At 40.8% G+C, this 18,323-nt stretch overlaps 1 protein-coding gene across 6 annotated transcripts in view; it reads left to right on the top strand.

Moving 5' to 3' along the window:
- LOC132265120 (ecdysone receptor) overlaps positions 1-18,323 on the top strand; it is a 92,815-nt gene that overhangs the window by 62,603 nt on the left and 11,889 nt on the right. The window contains exons 1-2 of one of the 6 annotated variants that reach the window (XM_059765623.1): positions 4,794-5,180; positions 9,162-9,670. The exons of 2 other annotated variants lie outside the window; for them this stretch is intronic. In XM_059765623.1, the coding sequence (XP_059621606.1) occupies positions 9,346-9,670 (325 nt within the window). In that variant the 5' untranslated portion in view covers positions 4,794-5,180; positions 9,162-9,345. 3 more of the 6 variants (XM_059765622.1, XM_059765624.1, XM_059765625.1) reach the window with 3 other exon arrangements.

Below are 18,323 nucleotides of genomic sequence, written 5' to 3'. Positions count from 1 at the left end.
CAATATATCATCTGGTGACCGTGTGGCTTTCCATGGGGGTTCTTTTATTTTTCATCTTGTGCCTCTCTCGTTTTTCCCTCTACTTCCACACAATAACTCACTATTCAATAGCACTTTTATTCTATTCCACGGATGGATGTTCTGAGTGGGTTCTGGGGCCGTCCAAGCGAATGTAATTCGAGTTGCCAAAGTCACTTAATAGAACCGATTACAGAGAGTTATCTTGATCATTAGGAGTGGAATTGTGTGTTTTTCTCAGACATCTCAAATTGCATTGTTAGAATGTCGAAACTTGCTGACCCAATTCGAAAATTTACACTGTATAGTTTCATTCCAATAGGATTTCCCTTCCTCGGAACCTGATGATTCCCTCAGGTTTGACACCAGGTGCAAGTCCTAAATAATACATCACATTATATAGGGACCCTTTCAGCGCTTTTTGAACATCTAGAATTAAGTAATGAAATCGTGACCATTGTTCGGATGATAAGTAACTCAAGTTGGTCTAATTGATTTTCAAAGTAGATAAAGCCTTTCTTTTGACCAAAGTTGGATGCGAGGGGAAACAAGTCATCAGAGATTTCTCTCTTTTGTCGAATAACTCTTCCACCTCTCTATCGTTTCTTTTTTCCATAGTTTCACCATGTAATTGCTATGTTACCCTTCATTGTTGTATTGCGTGCACCTCTGCAGAGCGGTGGCATTAGAGATCGCCTCTTTTCCCACTCTCCATGCATCAGAGGGTCTGCAGAAGTGGTCTCGAGAGATCTCTGGGAGCATCGCGAGAATGCCTCCAGGGAGGAACAGGAGAGAAAGAAGGCCTCCTCTCATTTTGTGACGTGTGTTTTGTTCTCTTGCGGCGATGCCATCGTCGTTGTCTGGCAAAATTAGCATTATGTCTTATTGCAGGAGAGCGCCCCATCTTCGGCCTTCTGCCTTGGGATGAAGTACGCAGTTCTGAAACTACATAGTGTGTGTGCCCAGAAGCAACAAGTGGAGACGTGCAGAAAATTACAAATGAGAAGACTTTTCGATGCCTTTGATATGCCAGTCGCTCTCAGTTGGAGGATTTTATTAGTTGCTGATGGAATATTTTCTCGAACATGATCGAACTGAAGTTTTTTTTTCTGGGTGCCTCTTATCGCCAATCTTGGGGATTTGGTATTTCATATTTGTTTTAGATTTCCTCTCTGATAAATGTATTTGAAGTGTATTTTCTGGTTTATCGTGTCTCTTTTTATTGGTGTTTGATTTTTCGGAATAGTTATAAAGAGTTATTCTATATTTGAACGTCGTTTTTTTTGCGGCACCCAAGACAAATTGCCTCCATCTGAATTTTATGATAATTTGATGGTCTTTAATAGATCCAGAAATTCAGTCTCTTCGGGGGAGTTTTTGGACTGTGCCGAATGTCTTTGGCGAACAATAACTTGGGCAAATTAGTCCGAATTAAGTCGATTGTGAGTCTCCTACATATTAAGACTGCTGAGAGCAGATGAATGACACTCGAAACTTTTTGGCTAATCCCCCTTCATGGAAATCAATAAATTATCAACATTTTGCCACCATCGCCGGGCACCAGGGAGTTTAATTCGGGCTCAACACACTAACCCCGTAATTTCGTGAGTTCGCAGTTGTGTGATGAGCAGGGAGAGTGTGTGTCCCTTGGCGAATGCGACAAGTAATGCTGGATATGGTTTCTCTGGGGTTGAACTGATGAGTGATGGCGAATGAGGGATCGAAGGGATTTTTCTACGGGCATGCGATTATTGTACGCAACCCTTTTGACTCACACACTGCCTGGCGAAACTATAAACAGCACGTCTTTTACGCATCGTCATCCTGACCCAAATAGTTCAGGGCGCAAGATGGCACTTTGATGTACAGTTGTTAACTTCATCCCTCTTTTTGACCGGGGGAATATTTGCAAAAAGAGGGGAGAGCGAAAACGGTGGCGCAAAAAGAGAGTTGAACGGGGTGAAAAGTGATATTCAAATGCACGAGAAAAGATAGATTGAAGCGTTTGAGCTTCTCATTCCTGAAGGCGTTTCAATTATAATTCAATTTGAGCATTTTAATTAAAAGCTAAAAGCTATTATGATTGATGGTTAGCATGGTGAATTTTTTCACTGGACTTCCTCTTCAGCACACAGTTTTTGTGTGTGTGCAAAACTCCTGAAAGAACTGATATTAGCAATATTTCAAGGTTTTCCATACCCACAATCTTTACCATTTCGGAATGATTGGCGACGATACACAGTGGAAAAGATGTTCTCAGCTATAATAGCATATCACATATGAAATTTTAACCGTTTTCTTCACGAAATTCACTTCTCTGTGCGAGAAGAGCGTTTTGATTGGAAATACCAGTATAAATATTGTGCACAATCGCGCGATTCACGAGTTGACTGGAGGAGAAGATAAAAAAAAGGTACAAAGAAGCATTCTGACAGCGTGATTTGTTGGTTACCAGCGAATAGAGTATAACAGGAAAATAGTATTAGACGAAATTACAATCCATTAATTGTGTGAGAGATTTTTTTTATTCCTTAGTGCTGAACTTTTTTTCTCTCTTCTCTGCCAAGCATTTCAAGCTAAATTGGTGTAATTTTTCTCAACAGCGCTCTTTTTGAATTATACATTTTTCAGTGTGTGTCTAAAGCAAAAAGAAGTGTCGAAAAAATGATTTTAATGTAGTGTGAAGGTTAGTTCTTAGGTCGCCTACAAAAAGTGTTGGTTTGTGTGTGATCATTTCAATTTTCCAATCAATTTTCTTCAAAATTGCCTCCATTACTGAATTACCCGCTAAATCCCTAAATTTGTCGAGTTGTCTGCAATTTGAGCCTCCGTATAAATTTGATAAATGCCTGACTTAAGAGGGCAATGCCATTAATTGAAAAAATCAGTGACTCTCAACGCCTAAGCCACAATCACACGCTCTATTGTGGTGCACTCTCAGATGAGCAGTGGTGGAAAAAAAACTGACAAATCCCCCGAATGAGAAATACCAAACCTGTAAGACGGAGATTAAAATTTGTATTCGGCGGCTTTCAGCTAATGGAGTCTTACAAAGTAAAGCGAAAAGTTGCACCCTGTGCACAGGGATTTATCGTTGTACGCATGCGAAATGTGGTGCGATAGTGGCAATGCGACGTTGAAAGATATCCAAACTTCTATGTAGGCAAATTAGGGGCAAGGTGAGGCCAAAGAGAGAGAGAAAATTAAATAAAAGCTCGATAAAAGTGTCTAAGTGGGGGTATTTTAGCGTGAATTCGTGCAGTAAATTTGATGCAGCAGGTGTTTGTTTGAGCAAAGTGATTAGATTTTGTGTGAAGTGATTGTTAATTCAATTAGTTGTTCCATGCATCTGTCAATGACATGAAAAGGCAGTAGATTAGCGTATTAATATTTTGCCGTAATGCTATGCATTATGAATAAATTTATGAGTAAAATATACATTTGCACCGCCACCCTAATTTGCCTCCTTCTCGTGAAGAATGTGAGGCAAAGTGACAATTATGATTTATGTACGCAAGATTAGAAGTTTAGAAAATGAGCTTGATTGCTCTCTACGGAGGAGTGTGAGACTTATTTATTGTGCAATATGTTGGTAATAAACATATTTAAGTGTAGGTTAGGTGAGTTAGGTTCGCGTTAATCTCAGAAGGTTCCAGTAGACACTCATTAACGCTGTCGCATATGTATATGGTACGAAGAAAACGCCTTGATCTGAAGTAATATGCGACAAAACCTTAAGGTACTTGACATCTTTATCCGAGAGCCCACAGAATGCTTCATAAATCAAACAGCGTGTTAATTGACGCTAATGAAAAAAAAACTTTATTTCTCTTTTTTCGACATTTTATTCACATATTAAGGGCTTCTTTTTTGTCTCGCCAGTGAAATTTAATATTTGTCTCGGTTGTCTGATAAGAAAATTGTTGTTGCAAAGTGCAACACACAAAATCACTCTCGCTAGAATCGTGCGCCTGAAAAGCTCGTGAGTTGATAAGGAAAGTCACTTATTTAGTGTGTGTTGAATGCTTTGTCGAAAAGTGAGAACTGATCATCTTGCATTTTCCACTGACATTTATTGCTGCGATGGCGTCATTGCTTACAATCTAAGAGCCGCGTATCAAGATCAGTTTCTTGGATTGACCTTTAGATGTCCGTGTCTTTATCTGGCTGAATGCCTAGATTTTTTTTTCACTAATTTGTTCTACAACATTTGCTTAGAATTTCATCCCAAGTTTAGATTTTCCAACAACCAAATTCGGAGTTTTTTCCTGCCCTTCCTTCTTTCTCTGGTCATATTTGCTGCATACGGGAATTAATTTGAAAGTGACGCAGTGATAGTATGACCTCGCGATAGGAGATAAGTTATCAATGCTGAGTGCACATTTTGAGCGCTCAAAATGCTTCTCGCGCGGAAAAATGACAATGTTTCGCGGTGTCAAAGGCGAGGGTTTGTGTATGGCGTTCCTTAGCGGATGGGGAGGCAACTTGAGGAATTAGTGACGGTTGTGCGAGGAGGCGCAAGGAAAATGAAGTGTAGAGGAGAAGAAAATGAATGCCGAAGGAAGGGAAGAAGTGAATGCGGTGAAGAGGAATATCTCAGGAGGTTTTTACTCGCTTTTTATGTGCGGCTTCTTTTAATACATGTATATATATACACATATATAGCTTCCCTGAAGCGTATACAAATATATTTCAATTAAACGCACACCGTCGCAGATGCAATGCTCGTGATACGTGTAAGTGTTTGACGGGTGTTTGTGCGATTGTGAGATGGTGTGAGTTGGTCTTGCGCATTTGAGCCTGAGAACATGATTGTTGTGTGCTGAAGTGTTGATTCAGTGTATGTTTGACTATCGCCAGATGAGGTTTAAAGAGCTCTCCGAGTGCTTCGAGGAAGTTGTTCGCGTTTGCCGGAAAATTTATTCAAGGCATTTTACAAGTTTTCAACACCTGAGTTGATGTTGTGTTATATATCGTCTGAGTTGACAATTTAACAAATTGTGTTGTAGTGTGAATTTTGACTTTACTTCGCCCATCAAGGATTCGATTATATATTGTTGTGTGGAAAGAAGGAATCATAGCAGAAACTCCTAAAAATACCTCATTAGAATTCACTGTATGTGCCGCGTCAGAAAAACATAGGGGATGCATGTTGCGAGAAGGTAAAGAAGGAAGGAAGATTAGTGTGCCTATGAGTGTTTTGGTGGTGCCGAGAAAAGCCGTGTGTTGTGCTCCTCTGGGATGCTAAAGTGCATTTTGAGAGTCAGAAATGTAAAATAAATAGATGAGGGGAAGAGACTCACTGGAAATCATCATTTCAATATCTTAACAAATCTCATGGAAATATATATGGAGGAGTGAGTGCAAGGAGACGCTCTGAGGGGAGAAAAGAAAATAAATGCGGCACGACATAAAACCATTTTCTTGGAATACAACACCATAGATGAGGAAAATTGTCATCAAACAACCACTAGAGACAAAATTGGTGAAATGAGGGAGATTGAAAGGATGTACGCAGGAAGTTTGAATGGTGTTTATGTGACTCTCTCTCCCTACGTTATCTGGAACGGCTGTGCCGAAAGCCTAAGTGAAAAATATCTATGTTTGGAGAGGAATTGAATGAACAGAAAAAAGCGATCACCAGCGAGAGGGAGAATATAAAAAGTAGAGAAATCAAAGTAAAATAAGTGAAATTTCCCAATTATCGCTTGTTTCAGTGAACTTGAGCCATTATATTTGCGTGATATCGTGCGATAATAGAGGGTATCTCGTATATATTGTGAAGAAAACAAGGCACAACACACGTAAATGACACTGGAAATATAAATGAAAATATTCCAAATCTGCGATTTTTGAGTGAATTGAGCGAAATTGTGGCGAGGAAGAAAGATTATCCCCAAATCATTTATTTTTCATGCCATTCAGACAGCAAAACTGGCTGCGGAAATGAACAGTTCTCTGGGTGGAATGTGAAAATTTCAAGCTATGAAAAATTGTATGTTGAAATTAATGCTCTTCCCTCGGGGATCCCTGAATCACACTGGCAAAGTTATCCTCAGCATTTTGTGTGGTGTGAGAGTGTCGCACAGATGAGATGTGAATGTTTCGAAGGGAATAATGAATATACAGAAGGGAGCATTTAGAGTTGCTGAATGGAGAAAGTTGAGTGCACATTTTTTCTCCTCACTTGCCATTTCTCAATGCTGATGCAGAGAGTGAGAGAGAGAGTGTGTAGGATTGGAAATATTTTATACATCACCCTCCCTTCGCATCAGCATCGGTCCGTGACAGCAGAGATGCTTCGAATTCGTTCAATCTCCAGTGGGAGTTTGCTTTTGTTGTGAAAATTTTGATAATGCCTCATCGAGAGATTGGAGTGAAAAGTGTTGGATAAATATTTCTCTGCCGAAATTGAATTTCACACAATTATGAAAGACCCGGGATTTTCGCTAAAATAGAATTTTCCCCAATTTTAATCGACTCACTTGTGGACTTTGGGATTGGAATTTGTTTATATTCAAGGGTGTATTTTTAGAGAAATTACTCTCAAGAGTTTTTTGGATAAGTTTACATCTTGTTTGACCATTTTCTTATATGTCTCTGTCTTGTTGGAAAAATGTTCTACACTTGAATGTCACTTATAAGAAATGCTGAGTTATTCTTCTGTCCCATAAAATTCCCTTTAATAAATAAAGCATGGCATTTGAGATTCCGGCACTAGGATTGTATATCACAAGTGCAAAAGTAATATTTTCTGTCATTTTTCCACTCCATAGCATCAACAGTGGGTGGCATTGTATGGCATGTGGTGTGCTCGTATTTTATTTAGCTTGCAGCATAATCTCAACTTGATGTTCATTGAGCCGAAAGTTCTCACAAAAGTGGGACATTTCGGTTGGAAATTGAGTGACTGCAGGGGGAGTGACATTGTACTCTATCCGTGGGCTTCTTGCTAGCTTCCCGGTTTCTCTCTCTCTCGCTCTCCATCGCGAGGGCGCACATGGATGTTGTGGGGAGTCGTGACGGGGAATTGTCTATGCGGGTCAAAGATGCGAGTGATAATTGGAGTAATTGACGAATGTCGGGGTGTGAAGTTGTGGAAAGTGTGGGGGTCACTGTGATGATCATCTTCAATTCAGCTTGGAAGATGCTGTGAATGGGTGACGACGACAGCAAACTTCCATTATTGTGACATAGAGTGTGCCTTATGCTGCTCAGACTCCTAGAGAGCTAACCATTTCGGCCTTGGTGAATTCAAGTCACCTAATCGCCGCTGATCCCACCGCAAAAACGCAATACAGTAGGTCACCCACACACCAATGTCAGATTAATTCGTGTATTTCAAAATGCCGAGGAGCACGAAGGAAAAAAAGAGTGTTCAATTTTCTTTTTGGTATTCCTCCATTATCTGACCCAAATAGATTTGCGATGCCTTCATTCCAAATTGCGGTCACACTTGCCTCTCTGTGCTCTGGGACATTTGCTTCGGCAACCTTGTCTGCGGAGTCCAGAATTGTTCATTGTAAGGTGAGAAGAGCGGTTCACGGTGTTTGGGTGACTCTGGATGAGGTGCGATAGTGATATGGAATCCGAGGAAAAATACAGGGTGTGTTATCAGTGCGTGGGTGAGTGACAGATTAGGTGCTTTCTTACCTTTCTTACTCGCCATGCCGCAGATTTCGGGGGAGAATCTCTCAGGGGGGCTATTTTTAGCATGGCTTCTGTGCTCGAGCATCGACTCTGGGCGAACCCTTCAATGATGATGTCCAGTGTATTCTAGTCATTACACCCTGAGGCATTCTTCCACATCACTTGACTTCCTAATATTTCTCGTTGTTTGTCCGTGTCATTATTGGGTTATTTCTGGAGTTGTGTTCTTATTGGGAGCGTGAGTGATGCATTGAGAGTTGTTTGTTCGAAATTTCCTCCCAAACTCACTTGGTGGATTGTATTCTTCTCTCCATTCATTCATTCACCTCTCGCAACAATCCCTCACTCCCTTGCATAGGGTTAGAGGAGAGCATATTGATGGATCTCCTGCGAGATGTTATTTCATCTTTTGTATTTCAATTTCCCGAAAAAACAGTGTGGCGGCGGAGAAGAGACTACCTAAGACCGAAATATGTGAGTGTGTTGCTCGAACAACATCGGGTCAGTGGCAGCTTGAGCTGCCTTTCAATGTGAAATAACATTTTCTTCAGAGTGTGATTATTTTCTATTGCCAAGTGAGATATATCAACATTTCACTATCGAGTCGCCGAACTTTGGAGGACAAATTGATGTGTGCCTAATACATTGTGATATATAATATCAAATACAGGCACGAGAGAGAAGTTAATTGACGTGTTAGCATTAAAAATAAAGGCACTGAGATACTGTGTATTTGGAGATGTTGGAAGAGAGAATGGGTGTATGAGTGAAATAATGTCAGTCACTGTCACTGACACCAATTCACTGCCACAGATCTCTCGCTAGCCGTGTAGCACAGTCGCTGCTCCTCCAACATCTCGCGGGCAGACTCCCGAGCCGGCCATTCCGAGGAGATGTGAATCTCTCAAGTATTTCATATGCGCTTCGTCCAAGACTCTAGCTGTCCCGACCAGTGTAGATGGCAGTGAAAAGGCTCGCCATATACAATCGTATAAAATATAATCAGTGAGAGTCACATCGATTCAACATCACAAATTCACTCTTGAGCTCTTTTCTGGCGATGTGTGTTTGAAAAAAAGTGCCGAAGAGTTGAAGGGGATGGACTGATTGAGATGACTGGGAGTGAGAGCAGGAAACGTTGATTTATTTGTGTCTGTAAGGTGGTTCGTTCAACTGGTCGTATCTTGTAGAAGATGGTTTCTGGTGAGGAATCCTCAAAGTGTGAGTGCGTGTCTATATAGGAATTGGCGGACAAAAATAGCGAAGAAACTGCGCCATAAAATTTTTATACAGAATTTCGCATCACTACCTGGATGACGTAGCTAGAAAGAAGACCAGTGATCGACAAGTGGTCAGTTTTTTTTTTGTTGTTGAGCATTTTCCACGATCTCTCGGCTGATCTTTCTTCTCTCGCCAAATCGCGCGTTATCCAACATTACAGCGGTTGTGTTTTTCTCAAGTTAAGAAAATCGTCTGTTTTTTTCCTACTGTAGTGTGTGATTGATTGAGTCATGCCCGAGATGATGGTGAAAAACTCCAGTGATCAAGGATAGATACGGTCGCGGAAGAGATCACATTGTTAGACTATACCTGTGAACTGTTGGGTAAAGTGACGAAATACGAGCGGATCTTGCTCACGAGTAAATTTATAGTGACTCAGAGGAAAAGTGTGTCAAAATGATGAAGAGAAGGTGGTCCAACAACGGTGGCTTCGCCCTACGCATGCTGGAGGAGAGCTCGTCCGAGGTCACTTCGTCCTCGGCCGCGCTGGTCATGTCGCCCGGCATGACCATGTCACCCACATCGCTGGGGTCGCCGGAGTACGGCGAGCTGGAGCTGTGGAGCTACGACGAGAATGCCTACCACCACCACGGGGTGATCGCGACAGGTGCCAACGCGGGGTGTGGTCCGCCGAATCCCAACACGGTGATCCCACTGCCCTCGATCACCACCACTATCAGTCACACGCCGCGCAGCGAGTCTGCCAACTCGATATCGTCAGGTAAATATAGCGAAGACAGCGCAATTGCAGGGGTGATCTTGAATTTGGGTGATAATGGTGTGAATGATCGCGCAGATCGCGATGATCTCATTGCGCTGCGAGTTCAAGATTGAAGTGCGGACAAAAAGTCTGTGTGCGTGTCAATGACAGTAAAAGTTCATTTTTAGATATTTCGTCTCAAGTCATAGCCATGGGATTTTTGTGTCAGACGCGATCGCTGATCGGGTGTTTATAGTGATTTCAAGGTTACCACCAAGCCTCTCTGAATTGATGTCAACGCTTCTCAACTGACTGATCATATGCTGAGTACAGCGAAAACATTTTATTTATTGGACAGCCAATTTTTTGCGTTCTAGAGATCACAAAGTTTTTACTTTAATTATACCCCTAAATCGCGCCTTGACAGGCGCGCGCTGCAGATGAAAATCTGTGGAGCCACACACACACAGCTGACCCCATTTTTCTCCCGAGCCAAACACAGTATTTTGATCGCTCGCGAGAGTGCTGAAAGTGACATAAATCCACTGTGACTGCATGGCCCAGTTCTGAAGTTGCGAAGATGTTTTGGGCCTCTGACTTCAATTACTTTAACGATCATCAGTGTGCAGTAAATAAAACATGCGGAACCGCGGTAATATTTCAGCTGATGTAGCCAAAAACACAGGCCTCTTCGTGGCCATTCAATGGAATTCCAAAGTTTGCGCTGAAGAACTCAAAAAAAGAGAGAGGGGCTAATAAAATAATTTAGGACAATTGCGATATAATTCAGTTCAAGGTGGGATGATACAGAAAAAATTGAAATTTGTTGCTCTTTTTCACGCTCAACCCAGAAACCGGCTGAAAAAAATGACAGCAAAAAGCATTTTTAAAATATAAGTTATGGAGAAATTCAAGGAGAAAGAGTATAATCTGCGAGGGTATTCAGCATTCACACCATTTGGCCTGACTACAATCAGCAGTCGAAGAGATTAAGCGAGCGAGACGGAGTGGGTTGGATTTTGGGGCGTGAGCGAGATGGATGGATTGTTATTTCATCAAATATTTTAGTATCGTTGAATGACCTTAAAATTCATAAATGAAATTTTTCATGTATACAGACACAGATCGTCGTCTCTATCTTGCTCAGGCGCTCCGCTTCCATCGCACATCAACACATTTGGGGTCTTATTCAATTCGGTCTGATAGGATTTTTGACTTATGTGTGGAATTGCTGGGGCGACGTGGCTGTGTGAGTGGAATTTTAAAGTTCACCGCACTAAATTCGGTCACTGTTATGACGACACCGACACATTTTGTGATATTGCTGTGACTCTCGGTTGCCAGCTCACAATGAAGAGTGAGAGACCCAATTAAGTGGGTAGGAAAATGGCACAATATCGTTTTGTGTGGCAAATGTGTCGACAGAATCAATGAATCAATTTGGGTCACTACACGCTAGACAGTGCATTGAGTGTCTCTTGTGCGTCGGCCTTTTTGCCATTTCAATCGAAAGGTGTTTGCCAGTGAATTTCACTATTTATCTCTCAATGCGTCTTTGCCCAAGGGGAGAAAGAGTTCACATGGATAAGAGAGTGTGCATATCGAGGGGAATTTCACAAGATTGCATGTGCAAAAGTTGATAGACATGATCTCGCGTATTTGAGTGAGTGAGAGAGAGAGAGATGGTGAAAAAAACTTCGCATGATCGTGATCGTGAAATCGCTCACACAATATACTATTTTCCCACTTTAATACTCTCCCATGTAGTGCTTCTCTGCAAAGTTCAAATGATGGGGACATGAAATGGAATTAATATGTATGAAAAATTCCTTGAGATCACTCATCTGCTTAATTTTCGCATTCGTGAGCACTGCTGCTTGGTGAACCAAAATGGATGAATTTATAATTTATGCTCATTTTTCAGGCATATTATACCCCATTTTTCTCACTATATGTTCACCACAGAGTGAAATATGTGATGAGAAATTCATAAAACCGGGTTTAGGCGCTCTCTGTGGGTAATCTCAAGATGAGTTGGAGGCTTCTGCGGTTGCATTAATACCATTTCCTTCTGCATCGCCACAAGTTGATCCGCAAAGTGGAGATAAAAAAAACAAATATAATGCAGTAATATAAAAGACAAAAAAGTATAAAAGCGATTGCAAGTTGGAGCTTTTTACAGTCAATAATCGTATTTAATCAATTTGCCTGGGCTGATCGCTGAGAATGGCGGAGGTTTTACGATTTCTCTAATTTAACATAATCCTGTCTTTTGGATGCGATGGCAATGCTCAGGGAAATTAAGCTTGAAGGTCGGCAGGAGAGTCTGCTATTGTGCTGTCAATTAGATGGACTATAAAAGGTGTCTCCTAAATTGCAAGCGAGACTACTTTAGATTGGGGAGGGAGTTTTTATAGCAACAATTGTTAATTTTACGACTCTAAACACAAGATGATTAGCTCTGCTTTTTGCCACTCTTTGCACAATCGCGTCTTATTCCGCCTTCGAACACTGTAACGCACACACACCTGAATTGATACCGAAAGATGGGATTTTCTGGTGAATTTTGAGGATATCATTCTGCAACAATTGAAATTTACCTGGAATTTTTATGCTTGGTTCTCTCAGCAAAAGTGCAAAATCAATTAAGTTCAAGAGCGTGGCACGTTGAACTGACGATGGGGATTTAGTGAAGCAGTAAGGAAGTGACTTTATTATTACACTTTTTCGCGCCTCGAGCAAGTGAATACACGTTTTTTTTTGTTCCTCTCTTTTTACAGAAATGATATAGTATGTAGAATAACCGCGAGAGTGAGACAGGAATTGAGTGTGTCTCTTCAGTAATTTATGAGATGATTTCATTTGACTTTGTAAGTCTCTGTGCTGTGGAGTTCTTGCCACACGGAATTATTGTTAGTGGCCATTACCAAGGCCAATGTTTCTGCTCTTTTTTCCTCTCTCTCTCTTTCTATCTACAATTTTCTTCGTTCTCTCCTATTCCAGTGTAATTCCTCTTTGCAAAATAATTACTCAACCACTATTATTACTGACAATGTTAACTCGGAGGAGTCTTATAAAAATACTAACGTCGAGAGCGCGATGGTGAACACTTTGGCTCATTACTATGACCGCGTAGACACACCGCACGCCAATCTAAATTCTAATTACAATTCCCGCGGCGATTCACCATTGTTTTTTCTCCTCTTTGGAACAATTTTAAAATACAAAATATACTGCACAACATAAAATTGTAACTACACCATCCGACTCACATATCGTATTCGCAACAGAGTTGAATTCCACACCCGGTTGCTGAATTTTCATACAATTTTCGGGGGCCTCTCACTTGGTCCGTGATTTTTTCGGCGCTCTCCAACTCAATTCATGGATTTACGGTCATTAACTTGATAATCTTCTTTTTTAGCAGGCACACCAAAGCAAAAAATATCTACTACAATATTGTATCCGCTTGGTCTAATATAGAATGGAATTAAATTACAGACCAGAGAGAATTGGGGAAAAAACAACATAATTCTCACTGTAAATTGTAATTTGATGTTGCTGCTGGAAGAAGAAATAAATAAATAATTTTATCACTATTGTGAAGGAAAATTTTCAGTGTTACGCCTGCGATTAGGGTGTGTGTGGAGGAAGAAAAAGTTGTATGTAAAACAAGAGACTAGACACGACATGATATAAATTGTACGACTGTTTTGGCAGATCCTCCACAATATATTTATAATCAAACGCTGTAAAATAAATAACTGCCATCCCAAGATATTTGTTATTGTCCAGCAAAACATGATCGTTACAGAGTGTGATGAAAATACTAACACGGAGACACACATTAGGAGGAAATAGAATCGTGATCAAGTTTCGTGGAGAGCATAAGAGCATATGGGGACGATTGGGAGAATGAATGTGCGATCGAGTCGTACAAAAGGCAGAGTGAGATGAAGTAGAAAAGGTTATGGTCATCGTGTACAATTTTCTCGTGAGAGTGTGAGTCAATGTGGTTTAATAGATCGCGATCTTATTAGAGGAGGCAGCATTTAGAGAGATGGTTTCCGAAGAAGAATGACAATATAATAGTATTTACGACGTAACGATCGTGATTGGAGAATGATCACACAAGATGGCCGCGTCTCAATACAAATGCTTTTTTCCCTGGCTCTATTCTCCCAACCACCTTCGAGCGATCTCAAGATGCCTGGGAAGCTGGAAAAAGGTGGAGAAGAGCAAAATAAAAATTGATGCAAATATTTTCGCATAAAAGATCATTTGTATTTTATCTCGAATACGAAAAGAAGTCCTGAGTGTTGAGGCATGTTGATTTTTTTGATGCGAGATTTGAATATTAAATTATTTTGTACGGAGACCATATCGTCTCAAGATCAATAATCCCATTTATTCTTTTACTCAAAAAGTTGTTTTTTAAAGTTCCTTCCACTCCTCACACCACCTCGTGCCCCCTTTGCATACGCGGTGAGAGATTGGTGTGATAATATCATGGCAAGAAGGAATTATAAGATGAATATGAAAGGAGAGATATGGATGTAAGAAGAATTAAAAGAAATAAGCAAACATACAAACATGCTTAACGAGTTGAAATGCGCAAAAATATGTATTTACAGAATGTTTTCTTTTTCGTCTCTTTCCAGGTGAGATGCTTTGCTAATTTTGGCATTATTTCGGAATGCGGTCTGAGTGAGTTGAGATTGGGACAAGAAGAAGAAAAAAAAAAGTCATTACGACCACACAGGTATTTGTTTTTTTCTCCAATTTCGGCATTTTTTCCCCCATGGACTGCTCAATAATTAAAATCACGACTCTGAGCCGAGACGATGGTAGAATACTGGAAATGCTGAGATTTTTTTTGCCTCGGCGAGTGTCACAGAATGCATTCCAGGAGGGCCGTCTGCTCATCTTGAATGATGTTGCCGTGTGATTGATGGGCTTTCGCATATCTTGTGGCTTTTGTTTTGAAATTCAAATCTCCAGCACTCTCTATATAGTCAAGAGTTTATCTGGAAGTGCGATGCTTTAATTAAGGAATTATATTAAAGACATATGGCGAAGAGATTTGCCGCTTTACTCAGTTCTGGGTAATAATTCAGTGAGGGGAGATTATATATTTTTTTCGACTGTTTTGAGTAGAGACTGCGGCGAGTGGCGATGATAATGACCTCTTGAAATTAGTCTAGAGAAGAAGGAATATTGCAATTTGTGAAAATTACAAAAACATGTAGCACCACAACAAAGGATGTGTGTGCGTAAGTTATGGCAATTTTAGAATGGACTGGATGTTTAGTCTCAGGCTGGGGTGTTTTTGGAAGGAGGCAACAGCGAAAAAGCTGAAGCCAGATGGTATGAATCTCACCTTATTTGAGTTGTAATTAAAGTTAATTGCAAAGCGCGAAGCGGCCAAAAATAGATGTGTCACTGTGGTTAGAGTGGGGAAGGTCATTCTGTAATGCGGCAGAATTTTCTCTGATGGTGAGGAGCGCCTGGTGTGCTTGAGTTGAAGGAAAGTGGTGGAATTTTCCTCTGTGCTGGTGTAGAATGTGTGGCATGCGAAAATGTTTTATATTCTGTGGTGTAATTGACTGAAAAGAGGAAGGAATCCAAAATCCACCGGATTCATGTACCAAATCGATCATTTTGCACAGCGGGACAACATCCCAGCAAAACGAGGCAGATAGACATATGACACAGAAGAGGGTGGGATTATGAGGGGTTTGGGCGTGAAGAGATTGACGACCCACTCATAAGGCGCATGGAGTTGTGCCAAGAAATCAATGTATGTAAGCGTATAGAGAGAGCGAGTGTATGTTTTTTTGATGGGGCCGCCAAAAATTTGCGGGAAATGGCGTCACGATGACTCAAAAAAGAACACACACGGCATGTGCAATTGAAAGTTCAAGTTGAGAGTTGATGGAACTGTACAGAAAATTATATTCTTGCCTTCTTGTGGGCCGCTTGACGTGGACACTCATCCCACATTTCACTGGAAGGTGGATCTGCTTTTTGCTGGCAGACTTTTGCACAATTTGCCAGTTGAATGGTAATTGAGGTAAAATGGCACAAAATTGGTGTTACCACTGAAATTATGGAAATCTGTCGATGCGAAGAGAAGATGAGATAATTCTCACACGAGACAATAGAGTCTTAAAACCGTAACTCAACTGTCAACCTGTGTGTTGGTGGCTTTCAACCGGAAGCACGCCAATTACAACGTCCAGCGGCGTGTTGCATAAATGATGACTTTTTTCATGTCAAAGATTTTCCTTATGTAATTCACAATAGAGAAAAAAACATTGCCATTTGATTGTGGATAGAGAGGATGATAAAAGGGTAGAATTGAGAGAGCAAGAATTTCGTGCACGACCAAAATACGAACAGGAGTGACACGAGCGAATGAAAGATGAAAAGATGAGACGTTGGAAAGTGATTTACTGCCTCGATGACATAAGTTTTCTCGTGCCATACGTGTGATTCTGTGTGGTGGATGGGGAGAGAGAGCGCCAGGGGGAAGTGTGAGATGAAAATCGCCTTTTTTTTAGCATGGAAAAATACACATAAAAGATAATGAAAGATTCAAGTCGTTTTTCATATCCGCCGCTTGACCTTTTTCTTTTTGTCAGTGATTTGCTGCTTTTTTCTTTTGATCATTTGAAGAAGAAATGTTCTTTGCTCTTGTCTTTGCTTGTCTTTGACTAAATATTTGGATACTTTCAATGTGAATTGCTTAGGCTGAATATCAAAAATCAACTGTCACATTTCGCCATCGTTTTTCTGTCGCTCTGGCGATTTAATAGAAATTGAGCGTGGGCAGACGCTTACCTTATCGGCTGCTTAATTTTTTTCAGTCACCGATGTGTGTTCAATTGAGCAAATAGAGTGCACTTTTTCCTATGGCGGCAGGAAAACATTTAGCTGGCGGATCACGTGATGTCTGGAGTCTTTTTTTAACACATTTTTTCCTCCACACATCTTCCTTCTATAACAGCAAATGTTTGAATTGTAAGCCGCGCATACAAACAATGTTATATTTCTGGCTGGATGAGATAAAGTTTTGGGTGGTGTATCAACAAAGAATATTTATCAAAATACTTTTTATCGAGGCGCATTGTGATGGAGTCCGCTGCCTCTCCGCGACTCCGCGTCCACAGACACACAGTCAATGGTTTCTTGGGCCACTCGACTGGAGTGACATTAACCTTGTGCGTCGTTTGGCTATTGCAAAATATACACAGTCAGATTGCGCTCTCCCTCTTGCTTTCGCCTCTTTATTCCACTTTCATGCCGAAGGTGTTCAAGTGACGAATTGATGTGGCGTGCAAGTTGGATTTGTCGAGAATGTCAATGCAAATGTTTGGGGTGCAAGAAGTGAGGAGTCCGCGCGAAAATGATTGAGGCGATGAAATTTGGCAATTTGGCAATATATTTGCATACACGTCAACCCTGCAACCTTGACTTGAGCCAAGTGGGGGCCCCCTGAGTGCGCTCCTGGCTGTGTAAAGCTCCGCTCATCTTCTCTTTCTCTTATGTACTGCTGCATGAGTCAAGGACGCGCAGTGCCCCCGACTCTATTTTATTTACATCGCCACAGAAGCAGCTTCATCATCGTCACTATTTTATGTACTTTCTGTGCTTTTTCCACCATAATTATTTATTTGCCATTACATAAGTGAGACTCCACACACATTTGGTGATGATCAAATCTCTCCATGTGATTGTGCACATGGCTCAGTGTACAATTTTAACATTTCGCCGCGTATTTTTACGTGAGTACGTGAAACACTTAATTACCTCTGGCTGAGCTGTGGCAGTGGAAAGTAAATAGAGCTCCGGATGGACAGGAAAGGGAGAGACGAGAGAGAAAATGAATTATCGTTCTGCTCTACTATTATTATCATTATCATTTGGAATTAAAAGTTGGGGCGCACGAGAGTGAAGAATATAAGGTCTGTGAACATGGCCGAGAAAGATGAGGATGGCGAGCGTGGAAAGAAGTGGAGAAAACAATACAAAAGCAAGAGTTGAGAACACGAACTTGGGATTCTAGTGAGAGAGAGGTATACAATAGTGCAGAGAGAGAAAAGAAGAAGTTCCATGTGATAAAAATAGTTGAGAATATACACAATTCCATGTACCGAAGTTGATCTCATGCTTGGCTGAATCTCGTCTGTCTTGTTTATTCCCTGGTCCCTGTCGTTCTTCAAGACTTCACCCTAACCCTTTTGCTTATACATAAAGAGTGTTCTCGAGAAATGTTTTTGTACTCAGAATAATGTGAAAACAGACTTTTTTTTGCATTCGAGAAAGGATACAAGGTCAGATTCTGGTAATGAAATGAATATTAAACTTGCGCATAAATCAAAAGATGAGTCACTTGTTGTGGATTGAAAGTTATCAATTGAATGGAAAATGTCATTATCATAATTTTACTTTGCGGCTTCAGATGAATGATTTATTTGACGACGTGTCTCTATCAATTGAAGGATCTTGTGTGAAAATACAGTACAATAGCCTATCAAGTGTCAATCAGGGAAGTGTGTGTGTGTGTGAGGAAGGCTTTGGGCTGTTCTGCAATTAGTCTAAATGGAATTGATGTTGAATAGGTAAAATTAGATGCTTAATTCATGAATTTCCAGTGTTAATTCTCGGGCTG

This window comes from Phlebotomus argentipes, unplaced genomic scaffold (genome assembly GCF_947086385.1).
Source record: "Phlebotomus argentipes unplaced genomic scaffold, Phlebotomus argentipes genome assembly contig_2, whole genome shotgun sequence".
In the NCBI taxonomy this organism is placed as follows: Eukaryota; Metazoa; Arthropoda; class Insecta; order Diptera; family Psychodidae; genus Phlebotomus; species Phlebotomus argentipes.
This window is presented reverse-complemented; position numbering and strand designations above follow the sequence as displayed.